This window comes from Channa argus, chromosome 5 (assembly GCF_033026475.1).
Source record: "Channa argus isolate prfri chromosome 5, Channa argus male v1.0, whole genome shotgun sequence".
NCBI classification, from domain to species: domain Eukaryota; kingdom Metazoa; phylum Chordata; class Actinopteri; order Anabantiformes; family Channidae; genus Channa; species Channa argus.
This window is the reverse complement of record NC_090201.1, coordinates 791,033-811,119: the sequence shown is the minus strand read 5'-3', so window position 1 is coordinate 811,119 and position 20,087 is coordinate 791,033. Positions and strand designations below refer to the sequence as shown.

Here is a 20,087-nt window from a genome sequence, read left to right as displayed (position 1 = left end):
CCTGTCATGGCCAACATAGATCGGACTGGAAGATAATGAAGTCTTCCTGCCCTATCTGACAAGCTCCAAGACAAAGTTAGAGTGTGTGTGTGTGAGGGGGAGAGAAGGACAGAGAAAAAGAGAAAGAGAGAGAGAATCGGAGAAAGATGCTCCTGGGACAGCCCATGGGCATCCTAACCATTGCCTGAATAAATTGGATGGAAAGAAGCCCCTTGAGTCAAAGACGTGATCTGTCATGATGTCATCTAAACGAGACTCTTATAGAGGGAGAGGTCAGGGTGCTAATAAAGACCTAACACACATACACACACTCATACAGACACACTATCAATTGAACAGTATGTGCAAGCTGACAATCTTGAGCTATTTTCCTGGAAACATTTTAATCCAGCTGTAACAGAGTTGAAAAAAAAAAAATCATTATCCCTCTCTCTCTCTGTCTGTATCCATTTCCTTCCTTGCCTACACCTTTCTATGAGGAGTAGTAGAAGTTCACCTTTAAATATCGCTCAGTGATTTAATGCCATGACTGTTAAGGATAAGCCTGACATTATTTAGCATTTTGATTACTGACAACAAATCCCATGAAAGGCCCAAAACCAATAATACGGTTTTAATGCTTATCACCCATATCTGTGGCATTTGGCACCAAGATCATTACTAAAACAATTATATCATATTTAGTTTAAATACCATCCTGCAACAGCTCTGTGCTGTAGCATTTAGCAAACATTACTTGAACAGGAATAAATAGTTCATCTGTTGCGAACTATTTTCAGTCATAAATTAATGTGAACAGAGAAAACGTTCCGATCCACATGATGTTTGTACGCATCCAATGTACAGATATTTACCTGTTGTGTCGAACTAGTCTCACAAAGCACTTTTGCAAGTAAATGCTGAAGACCACTTTGGCCTTGTAACCTTGTCAGCTTACATTATTTATGGTTTAAGGGGTGATAGAATAAATATGTTGCAAACTCTGAGACAGTGAGTGATGGATTGTAGCAGCAGTAACAAAGCCATTTAGTATTTTTACAGGACAGCTTGGAACATCCTCCAACACAAAACAAAACAAAATAAATAAATCTTTGGTTGAATTCAGAAACCACTATGGTGTAAAAAGGTACTGATGTCCATCAGAAAGTCTCCTTCTATAAAATATGAATTCATGAATAGTTTGTGCCAGCAGGTTATTGTGATCTACAGTAACATATTGTAGGATGTCTGTAAAGCATTGAAGGCTCTGGAACATTGGAGCCAAACCATGACATTTCTCCTAAGCTTAACCAGTTGAGTTTGTGCCTTAACCTAAACTAAATTCTTTTGATTTATGATATGTTCTTTGCCAGTCTGCATCATACCAGTCTTTGAAGCGACATCCGCTGCCATAGGAGCACTAATTCAGGGGATGCTCCTGTATACCATATGAGAATGAAGACAGAATTGACCTTCTGGGGGCTGTAGGTTGGAGATCTTGTTGATGATGCTGGTTATGTTAGTCCTTTTAACCAGTTAATACAGTGGCCCATCAGCCTTTGCTAAAAATGACAAGCTGCTTGCTGACTGCTTTGTGTGCTGACATTTGCTTTAAAAAGCATCAGCTTTTAGTCAAACCATGTATTTTGCCAACCCCACTTAACCTGTGGTATACACACACACACACACACACACACACACACACACACACACACACACACACACACACACACACACACACACGGTAGAGCAGAGTCATGTGGGAGAGAAAGGTTCAAACACAAGTATGTTAAAATGGTTACAAAATTAGCAATTAGCATTAGCAATCAGTACAGACAAGATTAGATTTTGATCTGATGCATTTATTAAACTATGCCCAAATCTTAATCACCATGGTGGAAATTTGACTGAATGACCATTTATGCAATGCCGTCAAAAGCTTTCTCCGTTTCTTCTGAATATTTACTGAAGTTTTCCTACTTCAAGTTGGTGTCCACATGCCAAAGTTTTAGACTTTCTGAACCTCTGTTTCTTCTGCACACCACACACAGCTGATCACTCAGGTACAAAATGTGAAATATGTTACTGCTGGTACTAATAAAACCTGTTGGTTGTTTTAAAGAAGCTGAAGGATGATCTGATAAAAACGGCCATGTTTAGGTTGCATTAAAACATAATCAAGGTGGCAACGCCAACTGCAATTTACACGTACTCGTCTAATTGAAGCAGTGGTGCTGATTCCTTTGCCATTAAATAAAGAGTTGCTGAAGCTGCATACTGTACAGGAGTTGAAATGTCTGCCTGTGTCCTTCTGTCTGACAGTGACTTTACATTCAGGAAACTACACACTGACAATTTAATCCATCTTCCTCCAGCATGGACCTGGACACTTATTCCTCATGTATTCCCTGTGGGCTACCTCTCTATCTATTTCTCTCTCACCTTTGCCTCAGTCACTCGCTCACAGTGGCACGAGTGTCACCTCCTGAACAATAGCTCAATGTAAAAATAACATTATTGAACCTGCAGGATAACAGCGGCCAAGTTTAAAGTATTTGTTATGTAACAGTACATTTCATATGACATTGCAGAATCCAAGCTTTTCAACTGCTGCACGTCTCTCTGCACAAAACGATAACGTGCTTTTGTGACATTGCCGACCAACAGACATCTTTCCTTTCCACTGCAGTTAGATTTTCTCACCCTAAGACTATCAAAGAGATGCTGCTGCTGCCCGGAGCAGGGGACAGCTGAATAACCAATGCTGCTTGCATGGTGCATTCACAACATTGTAAAGTGTCAGAGTGGCAGGATTTACCGTATGTGTGCACTGTATGTGGGAATGTACAGCAAGTGTTTGTGTGAGAGAGTTAGAAACTGTCAAAACACCCATTCATCAAAGAACCCATGAGGTCCAAGCAATGTTTTTCCTCTCTCTGCCACACAGACACACACACACACACACACACACACACACACACACACACACACACACACACACACACAGTATGAAAAGTCTAAATATCAGTCACATTATAGTAAATACTGTCTCAGATATAGAAGCAAAAGTTTTCACTTCCCTTATTTTGAAACTATTTTTTTGCATCAACATAATATTTAATGCACATGCAGGTACTATGATCTTTATTTTGTAAGAAAATAATTAAAGTTTTTTTTTTTTTGCACTGATAACTTTCCTTATTTTACAGTCATTTTTACATGGGAGGGGATGTAAAAATTACCTTAAATTCTACGAATAGTTCTCATTCTTATTGTCAGAAGTCACAAATATGATCCTGGTGTGTATTAAAAAAAGCCACAGGAAAATAATGATAAGTGAATGTTAATGTTTCTCTGTGTCTGCAGGCAGTTACAACATGTTAACATGATAGTGTTACTTCTACAGACTTTTATTGAACCCAAGTAGCCAAAACATGAATTCTTTATAAAATAATACTCTCAGCAGTCTGACGTAGCCAGATAAAGTGTGTAGCTTGGTGTTGTGGCCTAGCATTATTTAAGGACATATTTTTGTACCACTACTCGAAACACAGACACGGGGAAACACAAAGGAGACACTATTGCACAAAAAGACATTTAGATCATTTAAAGCATTTAACTCAGACTGCTGAAGTCACACTTATACTCGAGGTAATAAAATTCTTTAGAATTTAAGCAAACTCAACCAAAGTGTCCATTAATATCTGAGAAATGAAGGTGGTTCAACCTTTAGTCATTAGTTCTTTTCTGGTTTCTAGTCCGAGTTGTTTAAAAACTAAAAGCTTAAGCGGACACGCCAATAACGTGCAGTTGCTGGGCTGATAACTTTACAAAAAAAAATATTAAGTCATTAAAAAAACAATCGAAATTAGCTCTTTCTAAGAAATTCTTCATTAATTTATTTTTTGCTTAAATCACTTATATATCCAGGTAAAGCTAAACCATGAACACCTTCAAAAAGATGACCAAAAGCTATTACACCAGGAATATGTTAAGCATTAGGATAAATAACTATTGATATAAGGTAAATGATAAAATTCAGCTACATGAATAAAAAAAAGGCAATGTTTAATATGTTAGTGAAGCATGGGAGTGAAAGAGCTCCGTAAAATGAAGGCTGTGCTTTTTCAGAACACTCTGTAGAAAGTCACAGAAAAGGCTTTGATACCAGAATTAGTGTGAGATGACAATGGTGGAATGGAGGCTGTAGGAAAACTGGGTGGAAGTGTGTCCAATCAAAGTCTTACATATAAGCATATTGATCAGTTCTTATGATGCCACACTAGATTTGGTGTACATTGCACAATAGTAGGTAGGATAAGGGCTCCTGTTGCAAACCCAAAAATGATAGTGTTGGAGTTTGTAGCAAGCTAATTTCTTCTAGGACAGTTAAGAAGCAATGTGAAATCGGAGAAACGCCGGCTCAGTTGCAGTGAAATGTAGATGAAGAAAGACACGCTTAGAAGAAAGATCTTGATCAGCAATGTAGATGAGGTGATCTAAGCCACTGGAACTCAGCAACGATCAGGCGTAACATTATGAGCACCTGTGCAATATAATCCAAATCGAACACAATGAATTCTACTTTTACAAAGTTGTTTTTTCTCAGTTTTTGGCTGAAACCTGTCCACCCTATTTAAAATCAACGAGGTGGCCAAAACATTAAACCACCTCTGATCGGTGTAGGCAATTATGTAACTGAAGAGTAGGACCAAGTGCTTTTCTCTATGTGAAAAATAACAAAACATAATAAGAATTATTTGTGCTATTGAACGTTCAAGCCAGACACATGTTTAAATGTTGGGTTTGGGTTATTTTTCTACACAGGCTCTGTAAGTAGCTTTTAGTAGTTAGGGTTACATGAATCATTTCAGAAAAACACCTCGCATCAAGTTAGGAATGATTCTTTTGGGATGTAACCGGTGAAATTAAACACTGAAGGCTGAGATTATGAAATCTATATAACACAGCAGTCGGGACAAAGCATATTTCACTTCTCATGCTGATTTTACACAGAAGGTGTCATTTCGCTCAAATCTCTAATCCAATTCTTCCAGCTCTTTTTTTTTTCAGAACTTGAAAGACAATCCATCTGTTCCTCCTGGCCGCCGTTCAATCACACCGCCTTCTGTTGTGTGGGCCGGAGGTGAGTTAAATGTTTCTACCACTCCACTGACAGCCAGGGGATTCTGGGACACGGTGGCATCTCACTGCTATAAAGATCACGGCTGGAGTCCTAATTCATCACCCCAGGCATCATCATGTGGCATTACAATATGCTAATGTAGCAATGGCGTGCCCTCGCTGTCACCTCGTTCTCTCTCTTTCATCTTTCCCCCTCTTCCCTTCCCGCCTCCCTTTTCTCTTGCTCCCCGGGGAAGGCTGTAGGTTCTCCCCTTCTGTGATATGCACCTTGCTGCCAATATGCGGTGGAGGCTGCAAGTGATGTCGAGGCTGATGTTGGAATTAGGCGAGTGTTGTGTGTAACTGTCTGGCTGCAACTGACGAACATGTAATTAGCCGGTGGTGTCAGCATTGCCACCAGATTCTATTTAATAAGCATAGGCTTCCCCTCAACTGGAAAATCACCGCCTTGCATGCCTTTAAATGGGCTAAAAATAGGAATCACTTTGCAACAGGTGTTGCTTTGTGCTTAGAATACTGTATCTGCAGTTGGGATTTCACAGGATGAACTAGGAAATAATCTTATGCTGGCTAGAGGTGAATTCAGCATCTAAGTTCTTTGCAACGCAGCTAAAATATTTACAGCATTGCTATTGTGTGAAAGTTTTCATAATTGATGTGGACAGTTCATTCTGAAGTCTTACCCCATGTGACGGATACGTTAGCCAGCCCCAGTCTCCTGTGATCGTCGTCGTGTCCAGCAGATTCACTGCAGAGTAAGAACAAAACAACACAGGTCAGTGATGGACTTCAGATGATTGTTTAACTCCCCCCCCCACATCCATCCTGTCCTTCATCGCCATCCTTTGTGTGTCCTGGCACACAATCACCTGTCTGACAGGTGTGACTGATGAGGCAGGACGGTCATCACGACAACTCAGGCGACCGGGTGTCACAGTGGGTGATGTAACCTTGACCTGTTTCAACCTCAATGTTGGGACCTTAGCAGTCAGGTAGCAGCAACTCACGCATTTCTTCAAGGTGATTCATTTATTTTTTTTTTATTCACATAGATCAACACCAAAAGAATAAAAAATATTTATTACAAACATTCAGAGTAAAATTCTGTCAACCAGCCAAAATTTCAGAAATAATTTGACAGCACCATTATAAGGTCACCAAAGACGATAAACAAATGAATACTGAGACATTTCCTTAATAATTTTATACGTTAGTTTCTTCTTGCTTTTGTAATTTTTTATTTTTATAGGAACTTATTACAGTATTTTTTTAATATCAAATATGCAGCTTTACATTTTCAGAAGCATTTATTGCAATAATAATTGTGTCACTAAAACCTGAACATATTCTAGAATGTTAAATACAATTGCTTTGTTTTTGTCATTAAAATCTGGACTATGGTTCATTGGCTTTGCTTAACACCTTTATAAGTCTTAATTTATTACTGAATGTATTTTTTTTAGCAAATATTAAATTCTATCTTTTATTCTCTGTATATTTATGAATTAGTTCCACCAAGTCCTGCAATAAGACCAAACTCTAGTGGTTATAACAGTTATAACACAGCTTCTCCATCTAGAGAAACACACTGGTTTATGCTCACTGTCAACTTTACATTAGTCTACTGTCAGATCTAAAACGTGAGCAGAGGCAGATTTAATCATTAGAACAGGCCCATATTAAGATGAGGGGTGGGTTGACAAATTGCATGGCTCTCGTGCTTTTGTGAATATAGTTCCTGTTTCTAACCGAGACAATGTTGTGTATGTGCTCTACAAACTTACTTCTACATTTCTTTGTAACCTAGATGGACAGTATCTTCTAACCTGGAGCTAGTACTTACTCTAACTTCATATTTAAATTGGTTTTGTGGTTAATCTTCTATGACTGACCCGCACGTCTGCTGCTGGTTCTCTCCTATGGTTCACATCTAAGAACAGTTAACCAAAATACATAGTCATTTAGTTTGGTGGACTATAAATACATTTACTGTCATTTTACTGTTCAAATCCAAACACCTTTAACTGTGAGTGACAGGATTTTACAAGAAGGAGTGATGGACAGATGGTGGGAAATAGTGAAGGAAAACCACTAATTCCACCCACTGGCAGTGTCCATGTCTTCTCTGACTGTGTGTACAGTATGTGTCGCTCTCTTCCAACCCTTCTAGCTAATATGATCTCAGCCCTGGGGCTGCTTGTCAAGCAGCCAAGTGATGTTCCTCACATTGGAATAAGTTTAACAAACACTTCACACTTTAAGCTTTTCCATCTCTCATCCTTCATTTTATTTATTGGACTCTCGTCTACTGTGTTTCCTGTATGTTAAAGCTACAACATGCAGTGTTTTTGCCTTAAAGCAGGACACGAACTAGATGACTTGGCCTCCTCCCCCTCAACTGGACAAGTTTATGTCCATTTTTTTCAGATTCTTTTCAGGCATTTCAGGAATTTTCAGATAAACACGTAGAGATGATCCAGCATCACTCAGTAGTTACATAGAATATGTTGCAAAAAATTTTTTTTTTACTTTTTTTGAACATGCAGCGTCTGGTGGACGTTTCCTATAGTGCAAAATAAATTACTTCTGATGGTAGTTTTTCTTCTTTAATAACTGATAAGCTATAATGGTGGACAACAGTAAACAGCGCCACCTACACACAGAAAACAAAAACTACCAAGAGAATTGGACTTCTGCCATTTGTAGCATTATAACTGTCTCAAGAGTTAAATTAGACGCACACAAATGTTTTCGTTTCTGCCCGATTAGACATCCTCTCAGGATCGTGTGAGCGCATTATGCTTGACTGACATCTGACTTTATAATAAACTCTTTTTGTGCCAGTTATGGTGGGACAACAAACATCTTTATGGTTCCTTTCAAGCTGCATTAATCCCTTTGTAGCCATCAGGGAATAGATGAACTTCAGAGCAGTCTAAAAGGTTGCTGACGGATCCTAAGAGGCTTCTATCTGACCGCAAAGTGTTTCACATTTGGAATGATAATGATGAGCTTTTTTTTTTCTAAACGAGCGCAGAGCGGCCATTTTGGTAGCTATGTGTGGGCCCTTTGGTTGCCACGTCCAAGGGGGTCAATCGGGTCAAAGCAGACAAGCAAGTAACATTATGGTAAATGACGGACCTGGTTAGATTCAGCTAAAATTTCTGCTCTTTAAAGATAAATTATACAACTTCTCGTGTGACACACACTCACTGAACTGCACTGGGAGTGGTGTAAAGATATCCATCATTTTGACCAATCAGTGAGGAGCAACAATTTCTGCTTGTTTACTAAGTCTTTTAGCATTCTGGTTTAGTGTCTTTTGATAATTTGATAGTAATGACCACCTGAGGGGGCTGTGCAGAATGTAGTGGAGTGTCAAGAGAAAAACTAAGCTGTAGACAGCAGAGCAAGAAGAAGGACAGCTAGGGAGAGCGGAGAGGACTGATTCTGAGTCTCAGCCCTGCCGAGTCTAAGCGGGACAGTAACCAGGTTTTCATATTATAAAAAATGTCAAGCGCCTTTACAAAACGAAACAGAAAATGTACACACTTATTTAAGGAAGACATCTTGCCTGATTCCACTGCCAAAGTAAATGGTATATGCAACGAAATCCTCTCTATCGCTTCTCAGTGATTACAGACCAGTAGCTCTCACATCACACATCATGAACGTTCTAGAGAGACTGTTAATGCCACATTCGAGGCCTTAGGTGAGAAACTCTTTGCCAGGTTGTGGTAGATGAGACTATCATCTACCTGCTGCAGTGAGCTCTCTCTCAGGCAGCACTGTGAGGATCATATTTTTGGATTTCTCCAGTGCCTTTAATACAATCCAGCCTGTCCTGCCGAGAGAGAAACTGCTGAAGATGCTGGTCACCTGCTCCATCACCTCATGGGCTGCCGACTACTTGACCCAAAGGCTACAATTTGTGGGGCTGCGGGGATGTGTGTCACAGTGGCTGGTCAGCAACGTAGGAGCACCTGAGGGGACAGTCTTCTCACCCTTCCTCTTTACCCTCTACACCTCTGATTTCTAGCGCAACTCAGACTCCTTTCACCTGCAGAAGTTCTCTGACGACTCTGCAGTGGTGGGGTGCATCATTGGCGGTGAGTAGGCAGAGTACAGAGGCTTTGTGGACAGCTGGAGTGACTGGTGTGAAAACAATCACCTATTCTTGAATGTGGCTAAACCCAAAGAGATGATTGTGGACTTCAGGAGGAGTAGGAGCATAGTCAACACCATCTTCATTCTCAGGAAGGAGGTGGAGGTTGTGGAGGGGTACAAATATCTTGGAGTTCACCTCAACAACAGACTGGACTGGAAATGCAGCACATTGGCTGTCTACACAAAGGCTCAGAGCAGACTCTACTTCCTGGGAAAGCTCAGGTCCTTCAATGTGTGCAACCAGATGTTGCAGATGTTTTACGTCTGTTGTGGCAAGTTCAGTCTTTTTAGCCGCTATCTGGTGTGGCAGCAGCATCAGAGCCCATGAAACTAATAAACTGAATAAACTGATTAGGAAAGCTGTACTGTACTGGGGACATCTATGTAAACTCTAGAGTTGGTAGTGGAGGGGAGGATGCTGCACAAACTATTAAACATGGTGGAGAACAGCTCACATGCTCTCAATGAGCTGTTGGTCAAACAGCAGAGCAGCTTCAGCAAGAGGCTTCTTCAAATCCACTGTGACAAAGAACGGTACAGGAGGTCATTTCTGCCAACAGCCATTAGTCTGTACAATGACTCTCTGCAGTGTCAGGGGACAGACCTTCATCATTTCATCACAACATAACTAGAATAACTGTACAGCATGCACCAAGGAATTTCAATGGATGATACAGGAACATTGTTTTCGGGACTGTTACCTCACCAAATTGCACAGTTTACAGTGTATATATATTTTTAATTTATTTATTTATTGCTTCATTGACATCTTATTAATTTGTATGTGGAGTTTGCGTTTTCTCCATGTGCTTGTGTGGGTTTCCAAGTCCAGTCCGAAGACATGCATGTTAGGTTAACTGGTAGGTTTGAATGTCTGTGTATGTGTCTCTGCGTTGGCCCTGAGATAAACTGGTCACCGGTCCAGGTGGTATCTTGCCTGATGACAGCTGGGATACGCTCCAACCCCCCAGATAGGGTAAGTGGTGACACCACAAAAATGTAGAATCTGAAGTATGTTGGAGTGAGAGGTTGTTTCTGCATAACTGGGGAAAATACTTGTGTTGATAACAGTGAAAAAGTTGTGGGCTGCATCTTGACAAGAACGGACATGGCCTGACTGGACTGCCTGGATTTTTAGTGATTGAAAATACTAGATGCACTGTGTCAATATTCTACTACGTTCCAACTAGCAGGAAGTTAAGCCAGCTGCAGTAAACATCTGGTAGAGCATCAACAGGGAAGAAATTCAACATCTGGTGACATTTGTGGGGTTCCAGATTTCAGGGAGTCTTTTATTGCAAATGATTTCCAACTAAGTATTAAAACTGTTAGTTTACCCAAATATTTCTGTGACACTAAAATTGGGGCTCAGAAAATTGCTTTAATTTGCGTAGTTCAATATTGGTTCAGCCAACATTTTTTTTACCAACTATTTATTTTAAAGCTGACATTCTAAGAACATCGTGATTGGTTTATTTCATATTTACTCTCACTCATTTATTCTGTCACTTATTCTCTAACAACAGTGAGTCCCTGTCTTGGAACCATGCAAAGTAATGTAAGTATGCTAACATACTGAAGTTTAGTGGATAATATTGCACATTAGCATGATACCATTTGCTATTTAAGACTAAGTGCAACTGAACCAAATGGTTATACCATCAGTTGAGGTCATAAATTGAAACCTGCAAATAGAAATTTTGATCTGATGAAGGTGAAAGATTACAATCGGGGAATCATCAGTTACTCATTCATCCTTTGGGAATGTTTCTACAAAATGGTTTGTTAATCCAACCAATCCTTTTTTCAGCCTTGAACAAAATGATGGCTAGACCAGTGCAGAACTAATTAATGGAGCTTTAGGTGCTTAAAGTTTAGTGACTTTAACAGTCTCCTAGCATATTTAAGTTCAGACTGAAAATAGATCTAATTAGCCAGAATAATTGAAACACCTGTGTGGGCTGACACGGCTTAAACACAAATGATGCCCAAAACAAAATCACTGATTTTGCAGATCACTTTAATAAACTATTCCTGGCACTCTGTCTCTTCGGTGGCTCCAAATAGCAGCAGTCAGCCGTTCTGAAAATAATGAACTTCAATAGCAAGAACAGGATGCTTGTGTACAGACGCACACCAAGGAGATGCAATCTGGGTTAATTCTACACTAAACAGTGATCGGTTGCTGATGTGCTGGCGAGAGTTTTGCTCGGAGGTGTTGGTTTAGAGTCATTTTTTGTGGGTCAAGAAGGGTGTCTACACCCACAGCTCACGGAGGCAAAAAGGACGAATGTACAACGTCGTAATGGGGATGGAGCGCTCTTGTCTGCTGCACCTCCACTTCATGATTTTTGGCGGTTGAGGCAGGAGTATTTTTCCACAACAATCTTGCCAAGTGGAGCCTCATGATCGTCTAAGCAAAGACTGTTGCTTCCCACACAAACACTCACGTGTTGCAATTAGCTGGTGTGTCACTTCTCCTAATTTGGGCATCGGGCCGCTGAGGAGGGCAGTGGGTCAGAACACATAGACAGATGGCAGTGCCACCATCCTCTCATCTCTCCATCCATCCGTCCTGCATCCACCAGCCTTCTCTCTGCCTCTCCCTTCCTCAGGGCGCCGATGTCCCGTCGTCTCGTATCGATGATGCAGCGGCCCCCTCGTTCTGCAGCCAAGGTCACAAATGGATGCCGCCAATTACGCTCCTCTGAGTGCTCTTCATCAGCCCACCAAAGTGACATAATGAAAGCAGCGGACTGCACAAGTGGATTTAATAATTCTCCAACACACTGAGGGAAATTTTCTCTGCTATACTGTTATTAAACAACAACAAAAAAAAGGAAAATGTATCCCCTCCCCGAATTCAAAACTGTGTGCGTTATTGCCACAGCAGACTATGTGAAGATTCAAAAATCATTCCCAGTAGTATTAATTTAATTTCCTCTCAAATGAGAAATCCCTCTATCTTTGAAGGTGGTGGGAGTCATTTATCTAATTTACGTCTGAATTATGGCTTGTGTACAAGCAACAGCTTTGCTTTAATGTAACAGGAACTGTGTGACTGAAACGTAGGACAGGCAGTAATCAGTAATTAGCACTTTGCCCCTCATATTTCCCCAGAGGAAACTACGAGAGGAAAACCAGACAAAGGTTCCAAAACATATAGGAAGACAGCTATTTATGCTAACTAATTTAAACCTCCCATTAGTAGATATACTGTACATGCAGGATACTATTAGGACGGTCAGCTATAGCAACAGTACCTGTAACTGCAAACCTTTCTGGTCACTACAAACAAAATACACAGAAAAGAAGTAAAAGTGGCCTGAGGGTTGGTTTTGTTCGTCATAATTGGTGTCTTTGCTGTTCTTATCCCACAGCGTCACATAATGATGCTTCCTAAGGTGTGTAATTGTGCTGCTTTTTGCATCCTTTTGTTGTACCATCCACCTCCCTACGAGACTTTTCCACTTTTTCTAAAATTGAAGCTTCTGGGTTTCCACTGTACTACACTGAAAGCTCTGAGTGTCGATCACCTACGCAAGCCGGTACCTTTAAGCGTCAGCGTGTTTTTAAAATGAAGTGGACAAAGTGGTGCTTTTTGATGCCTCATCGATAAGAACAGGCCGCTTCGCCACAGCCCCCCTAGAGTCTAGGATCGTTACTGTATCCCTCCACCCCTTCTCATCTTACTTGCAGAAAAACAGAAGAAAGGTCAAATTCTCTCTTGACCTCTCTGCATCCCGCCTTCAGAGACATGTTGCTGATGTCTTCAACCTAACTTTACTTTTTGTCCTCATAAAAAGCAAAAAGTTGTTTAGGTAGCTAACTGACCTTCAGGGGATGAAGGAAGAAAAGTAGCTCTAAACTGAGAGGGAGTGGTATCAGAGCTCCAACACAAAGTTGTGCAGCAGTGAAGAGGTTAAAGCCTTTGTTTGGCTGTGGAGGCGGGTGGAGGGACTGAGTGCTTCTCCTCGAGGACTCTGGGCTTGAAATTGAGTTTGTTCCTGTTGCACAGCATTCTCTTCATAACAGAAACACAAACCACGCTACCACCACCACCACCAATTTTTCTCTCACTTTCTCTATCCTGCACTCTGCCACATCTGGGAGATCGCCAGATGAGAAAAAAAAAAACCGCCAGTCCACCAACTTGAGAGCTTGCTCTCACCCGCTCCGAGACATGCCACATATTTCCCAGGGCGGTGGTCAACTTTGCTCCATCACTTTTTTTCCCCCTTTCCCTTTTGTCTTCCTGCGACGCAATCTGGCCAGCAGGTCGGCTCCTGTGTGTGGACGCCCGCGGCCTGGCGTTCACGCCTTGGACATGTATCAAATCAGCCAGGCCTGCCAGTGCTTTTTGAAATGCAGTGACGCAGGCGCATACACACGGACACACTCTCTTTTAATAGTAGAGGTCACGGCAGGCTGATGGAGGGAGGTGTATGTGTCTTAAGTCAATGTGGAAGAATTATGGGCTGTCTTGGAGGAAGTGGTGTTTGCCTGCAGCGCCTGCGGTGACTCCTTTGTGATGATAACAACAATGTCGCCTTTAAAAAAGAAAACTCACACATACAGATGGAGGAAGAATACAAGGAGGAAATGGCAAAAAACAGCAGATGCTCAAAACATTTCAAGGGGAAAAAGTGCAGCCGCGATCAGACACATACACCAATTAGCCACAACATTAATATCACTCGGTGCTTTCACTGCTGTGGTCGTCGACAGGGGTTGGCATGGGCACTCTGACCGGTGCGCAGCTATAGAGGATTGTCAGAAAATTGGACACACTTTATTTTTTGCGTAGTTTCAGTTTTTGTGTGTTTTTAGTCATGTGACAACTATTTTTGAATCTTTGTGTGTGTATTATTTTGACACTTTGTATCAGTTATAGGTCATCAAATGGTTGATTTTGGTCACTGTTGCCTATTTCGGATATTTTCAGATCATTGCTCATCATTTTGCGGCATCCGTTGTTTGTTGTGCATCTGTTTGTGGTCATTCTGTGTATTTTATCTAAGGTCTTTCAAACAAGGACCATGAACAGAACTTTAGAGCTTCCTGTTGTGCTCTAGTAGGTCACTTCAGTATTGCATCCATGCACATACACAGCATCCTGGGATGCACTGTGTGTTTGACACCTGTCAACCATGGTCAACATTACTTTTGTAACACGTTGACTTGCGTCCACCGTCACATTAACATACAGTACAGTCACAAAGACAGCAATCAACAATGTGTATTGTACCACTTTCTAGAAAAAGATGATACACTGACAAACACGTTTTATACCCTTTAAAACATAAAAATACACTCACTGACACACACACACACACACACACACACACACACACACAAACATTGATGGCAGAGCTCTTGGGCTAGACAGGGACTATGACAGCTGTGTAATTATCTCATCAACACCTCCCTTCTCTAACAAGCTTCTCCTTCTCTTCTCTCTCTTTTCTCGCCGCCTGTAAAGCTCCTCATCAGCATCGCGACACGAGGAGACGATAAAAGCCTTCTTCCGAGTGATGAGAGGAGCTCTACCAAAACACCAAACCCTCTCACTCTGTCTTATTTTCACACACACACACGCACACACACACACACAGACTTAACCATCTTCTAGCTTTTCTAGTTTTGTTTTGCATTTGCTCCACAGTCCCAACGTCAATTCCCCACTCTCCAATTAGGAAAGCAAGTCCACATAAATTATTACCTCTCAAAAAAAAAAAAAAAAAACACCCTACTCTCTGCCTTTATTCAAGGCAGCAACAAACCAGTACAAAATGACTTAAAATAAACATTTCCATCACCAATGCTTACCCTCCTCCTCCTCCTGTTTTTTTTTTTTGTTTCTAACTGTAATGCTGATGGTGACTAGTGAAAGGTTTAGGGAGGTGTTCTGAACTGAATTAGCCATGTGAAATGAAAGGTAGTATAGAATTAAGGATGTTCAATGACTCCTTTGATTTGCAATTTGTTAATTTGGAGCTTGTGAGCAAACAGAGAAGAAAAGAAGCGCAGAGGTAGCGGATCATGTTAGTGCATCCCACAAGGACACTCAAGTACAAAAGCACATTGTGCTGTGTAAAGCAGGTCTGTTCAAGTATTTTCACATAGAAACCATCAAGTGAGGCACGCAAGGCATGATCGTGATTGCACGGCCATGACTGTGCTGCAATGTTATGCATGTGTAAAAAAAATGCATGTAGTTTTTACAAAGATAATATCTGCAGTTGGTCTGATGGATCCTTATTTGAAAAAAATGGTTAAATGGTTCCTTCAACAGATTCCAACTAACCTAAGAAACAAACTCTATATTAAGAAAACATCTTTTAACATTTAACAGTCTAATTATATTGTCCGTTAATGTTAATGCACCTGCCTAAATGACTCTTCTGCTGCTTGGTGGAGAACTCATTTGAACTCATTTTGATTTTTGTCTAAATTTGAATTTGTCTAATGTAATATTAATGTGTCTAATCACAGAACGCAACCCCCTCCTCAAATAACCCCTGATTCCCAGATATAATAAGATATGACCTTAATGCCCATTGGTGGGAGCTAAGGCCCTCAGCTTATTAGAAATATCCATAACCATATTTATAAATTTTTAAGAATAATCATCCCTAATTTGCCTTCACAGATCCTTAGAGCTTCCATTGATTAAAATGTTTTTTGTATACATTTTATTATTCTCCGTCACTCATTTGTAATTGTCACTGTGTTCCCAAAGGTGCTGTTTAGTGGCAGCTGGACTTACTTGAAGTTCCTGACAAAATTGCACCTCTCATCTGAAAGGCCTCATCAGTTCTAGGGTCTCTACCACTCGACTCATCAACCACTTAACAATACAGTCCTGACTTCTTCTGCAGGTGGATTCCCAGCCTACTGCTTTGGCTCTTGTGGCCCTGATGGTGATGGGTAGGACTAGGGCTGCATAATATGGGAAAAAAAGTAGTAGCAAATAAAGTAGTTGAATACATTTGTTAAGTCACCATGAAAGACCCGTCGACAAAGCAGCTAGTTTTGGTCACCATTGTCCTTTTTGTTTCAGAAATAATTACATGTAGCCTCATGGATTTGCCTCGCTTCATCTCACACCGTACCATTTGCGATGTGAATATTGCCCATGATGCTAAAACAATATATCACGCGCCCCCAGTGGGGACCACAGCCTGCAAGTTGTTGTCATCAGCAGTCAAGGTGCTAATTTGATGACTCTGCAGAGGTAAATTACCTTTGACTCCCAACCTCTAACTGGAGAAACGAGGACGCCTTTCAGATGAGAGATCAAACATCTTCTAGAAACGTATGTCCTGTTGCCACTATTGCTCCATTTTTATCAATGCGAACTAGGTGCTATACAGTAGGTCCGGGTTGGTGTTAGTACAGGTTCAACTTGCAAACATTCTAAGAACTAGTTTGAGAGCCACCACACTATGTTCCTCTTTAGGAGCCTACACTGACAATAATCCTCACCTGCGCCTTACGTTAATGGCTCGTTGTTATAGAGCAGCAAAAAGTTGATGGCACCCTGAAATCTGTTTTCCTGCTTAACAGCAACGCTCTATGGTTGGCGAAACTTGTAAAACTAAGATTAAGCATCTGCTCTGGGCCTTCTTTCCAATTGCCTTGGTGGTAAAGGTGTAAGAGTGGCACCTTTAGGATGACCATAACCTGGATGACTGAGAATCTCCACAGACAGCTGCTGTCACTGTGGCCTCATTGGATTTCACTAAAAGGTCTGGTCTGTTTTTGATAAGCTGTACACAGAGCTTGCGAGAACAGAAGCTGTAAACGGACCTTTGCAAAGTTTACCCCTAGACTCCTACTCCCTATTCATTTTACAGAGCAGGAAACACAATCGTGCGGCTTGCTGGATGACAAATGGGCTGTAAATAAACTCCAACACATGGGAGAAAAATTCCAAACTGGGATTACACAACATATTAGTGTTGCTGCTCACACACAAACTGAAATACGGTGTGTCACTGCATATTCAGCCAGCTTTGTTGTTCATTGTTCACTCTTTAAACCTTCATCACGATTATTATATTATAAATACTTCCCTTTGTGCCATTTCTAAGGGAAAGCTGTTTCCACTGAGGAAAGTTTATAATAGTGAATGAAGGAAACTTCTTCAGGAAAGTAACATTAGTGCATTCAAAGTTGTTTCTCCCTTCAGTGTAAAGTTAACTTCACTTCTGCTTCCCTGTCACAGATCACTACCTTCTCATCAGTGATGAGCCTCCAGAGTCAGATACTGTGTGTGTGTGTGTGTGTGTGAGAGAGAGAGAGAGAGACAGAGAGCAGAAACCATTGTTCACAAATGATCCACCTCTTCAACATCAGCATCAAGTCAAATGTTCTGTACTCTAATGACAATCCCTTTGGTTTTTTTGTAGGACTTGACAATCAATAAAAGCAGGGATGCTGGTAACAGATGAGGAGGTTTATAAACTAAAGCAAAATGTCTGATCAACCACAACATGACCAGTGTTTAATGAGATGGCAAAAAGGGGTCATTTAAAAAAAAAAAATGCCTCAGGTGTATTAAATCAAACACCTGGGCACTGAACAAAACTTTGTTGAACAGGAGAATAGTGCATTTAAGGGGAACTACTTTCCGCTTTGGAATAATTTATACTTGGTGCTCTAGTGAGATGGTACTGTAGGTGGGATTGGGTCACATTAAAGTACAGTGAGGGTGTTCATGGTAATAAAGAATCTTCCAGTGCAACACTGCAACTCACTGATGTGTTTTTAATAATGTGGGAGTTTAACAGCACAGAGGAACAAGATAGATCACATTTTGTGTCAGGAGTAATGTGTTCAGTTCAGTGCATCACTACCAGAACTTGTTGCTTCAATTCATCAATTCGTTTTGTGTTGCAATGTAATGTATTGATAGTAAGAGTCCGACTAGCTGAGTATTTGATCCGACTCGATATTGGCAGATACCCAATATTAAGGGACTTACATCAGCCCCTCAAAAATATAATCGGGAACCTTCATTTAACACTCACTGATCAGCCACAACATTAATAAGACATGGAGGTGTTTATAATATTATGTACTAATAAATGCTGATGTATCCTTACACCCTGTCAGCACATAAAGTTAAAAATCCGCTATGATTATTATTTTTTCTTAATAACTGTACATGTTTTGCTATAATTGCCATGGTGTCATGGGAAAAGTGACAATTTCTGGTCCTAGATACCTCATGTGTAACTAGTAAAGAAGCTTCAACACCCAATATGTCTTTTAGGGTTTTATTATCTTGCAAGAGAGAAGAACATCGACAGAGTTTCAGTTCTCCATCCTATGCAGTTCTAAACTTCACACATGATTTTATAACCTTCTGTTTCTGGGCGGACCATCCTCCACCCTCAGAACACTGCCCCCGGCCTTTTCTCCTTTTATGGAAACCATTTCCCTTTCCAGCACTTTGATAAGCACCTGTGAGCATGGAGTAACTCTGGGTCAGAGTCAGTGTGGGATGGTCTGCTGTTAGACAATAACTGACCTTGTAGCAGTTCTGCAAACACTATGAGACAAAACATATATGTGAGACAAAGTTTGAACAACTTACAATCTTTTAAACATTCTTCAAAAGTACACTGAGTTATTATGACTACGTAAAATGCTAAGGATTAAATTTAATCATACTTGATTTTCCATCACACATAGTAAGTATTAAAATACTGATTTAAAATCTGTTGTTTCCTTAGCGCAGTAAGTAAAATGTATAATGACTTTTACTTTGAAGTGACAGTTCTTACTTTTTTTTTTAGGCCAATACGTGCACTTTTACTAGAGTATTGAGTTTGTGTACTTCTACCGCCTCTGCACACAGTGTGTCACATTTTACTGTGCACGGGGGGCTGGGTAGCTGCAGCCATGCTGACCCTGCTCCTCCATGCTGTTGTTAAGACCACCAGTGATAATGTTGGCGCTGACTGATGTATTTGTACTTTCTTTTTCACTGGCGTTTATGATCTGTCCTATACAAAATACAAATAAAATCAATCAATCATTCAATTCTCACATAAAATGAACCATTCATGCGAGTTTAGGGGTAAAAAAGGGGTTTGGTCAATGGTGATGCTTTGCTTTGGTATCACGTTTCTTCCTTTCTTGCTCACTTGCTGTATACTCTTTGCATTTGTTGCAGCAGTGGCCTATTTTCCCCACAGGGATCATTAAAGCTTCATCGTTACCTCTACACCTACACTCACCTTCTTCCCTCCCCCTCCCGCTCCTCCTCCCCGTCTCATCTTTCTCCAAACTCTCCCTGAAGTTTCTCTCCCCAGAGGCCCCTTCTTTTCTCCCCACATCTCCATTGTGAGGTAAGCATTTTGTCCTTGGTGCAGAGAAAGCGGTACAGAAGGATGGAGGGAGAAGACTACTGAAAGACTCGTGACACTCTGATGCAGAAAATTCTTCCGCCAAAACCTTTCATCTTTTCATCTACTGAACTTTTCTGTTTGTGTGGTGAGTGCAGGGAATGATTTTTGTTTTCAAGGTTTAATGTGGTAAACAGAGCCAACAACAGCAAACAACACTAACTAGTCAGAAGCACATGCACAGCCAAACACACCCATTTTAACATAATGTATGATTTTTGTGCAAAAGCAAACTGAAAATAGTCTCTTTAGAAAAAGGGCTCAATTTCATTTTAATTTCACTGAATTTAGGTTAAGAAGTAGTGGACACTAACTAAGCAAAATACACACTGACATTTGTGCAGTAGCGCTGTGTTCGTTGTTCTTCTCTCCTCTCAC

General features: G+C 40.7%; 1 protein-coding gene across 7 annotated transcripts in view; it reads right to left on the bottom strand.

Moving 5' to 3' along the window:
• epha8 (eph receptor A8) overlaps positions 1–20,087 on the bottom strand; it is a 122,256-nt gene that overhangs the window by 86,434 nt on the left and 15,735 nt on the right. For all 7 annotated transcript variants that reach the window (XM_067505299.1, XM_067505298.1, XM_067505297.1 and 4 more), the window contains exon 2: positions 5,808–5,872. In XM_067505299.1, coding sequence (XP_067361400.1) covers positions 5,808–5,872 — 65 coding nt within the window. The remainder of the gene's footprint in view (positions 1–5,807; positions 5,873–20,087) is intronic.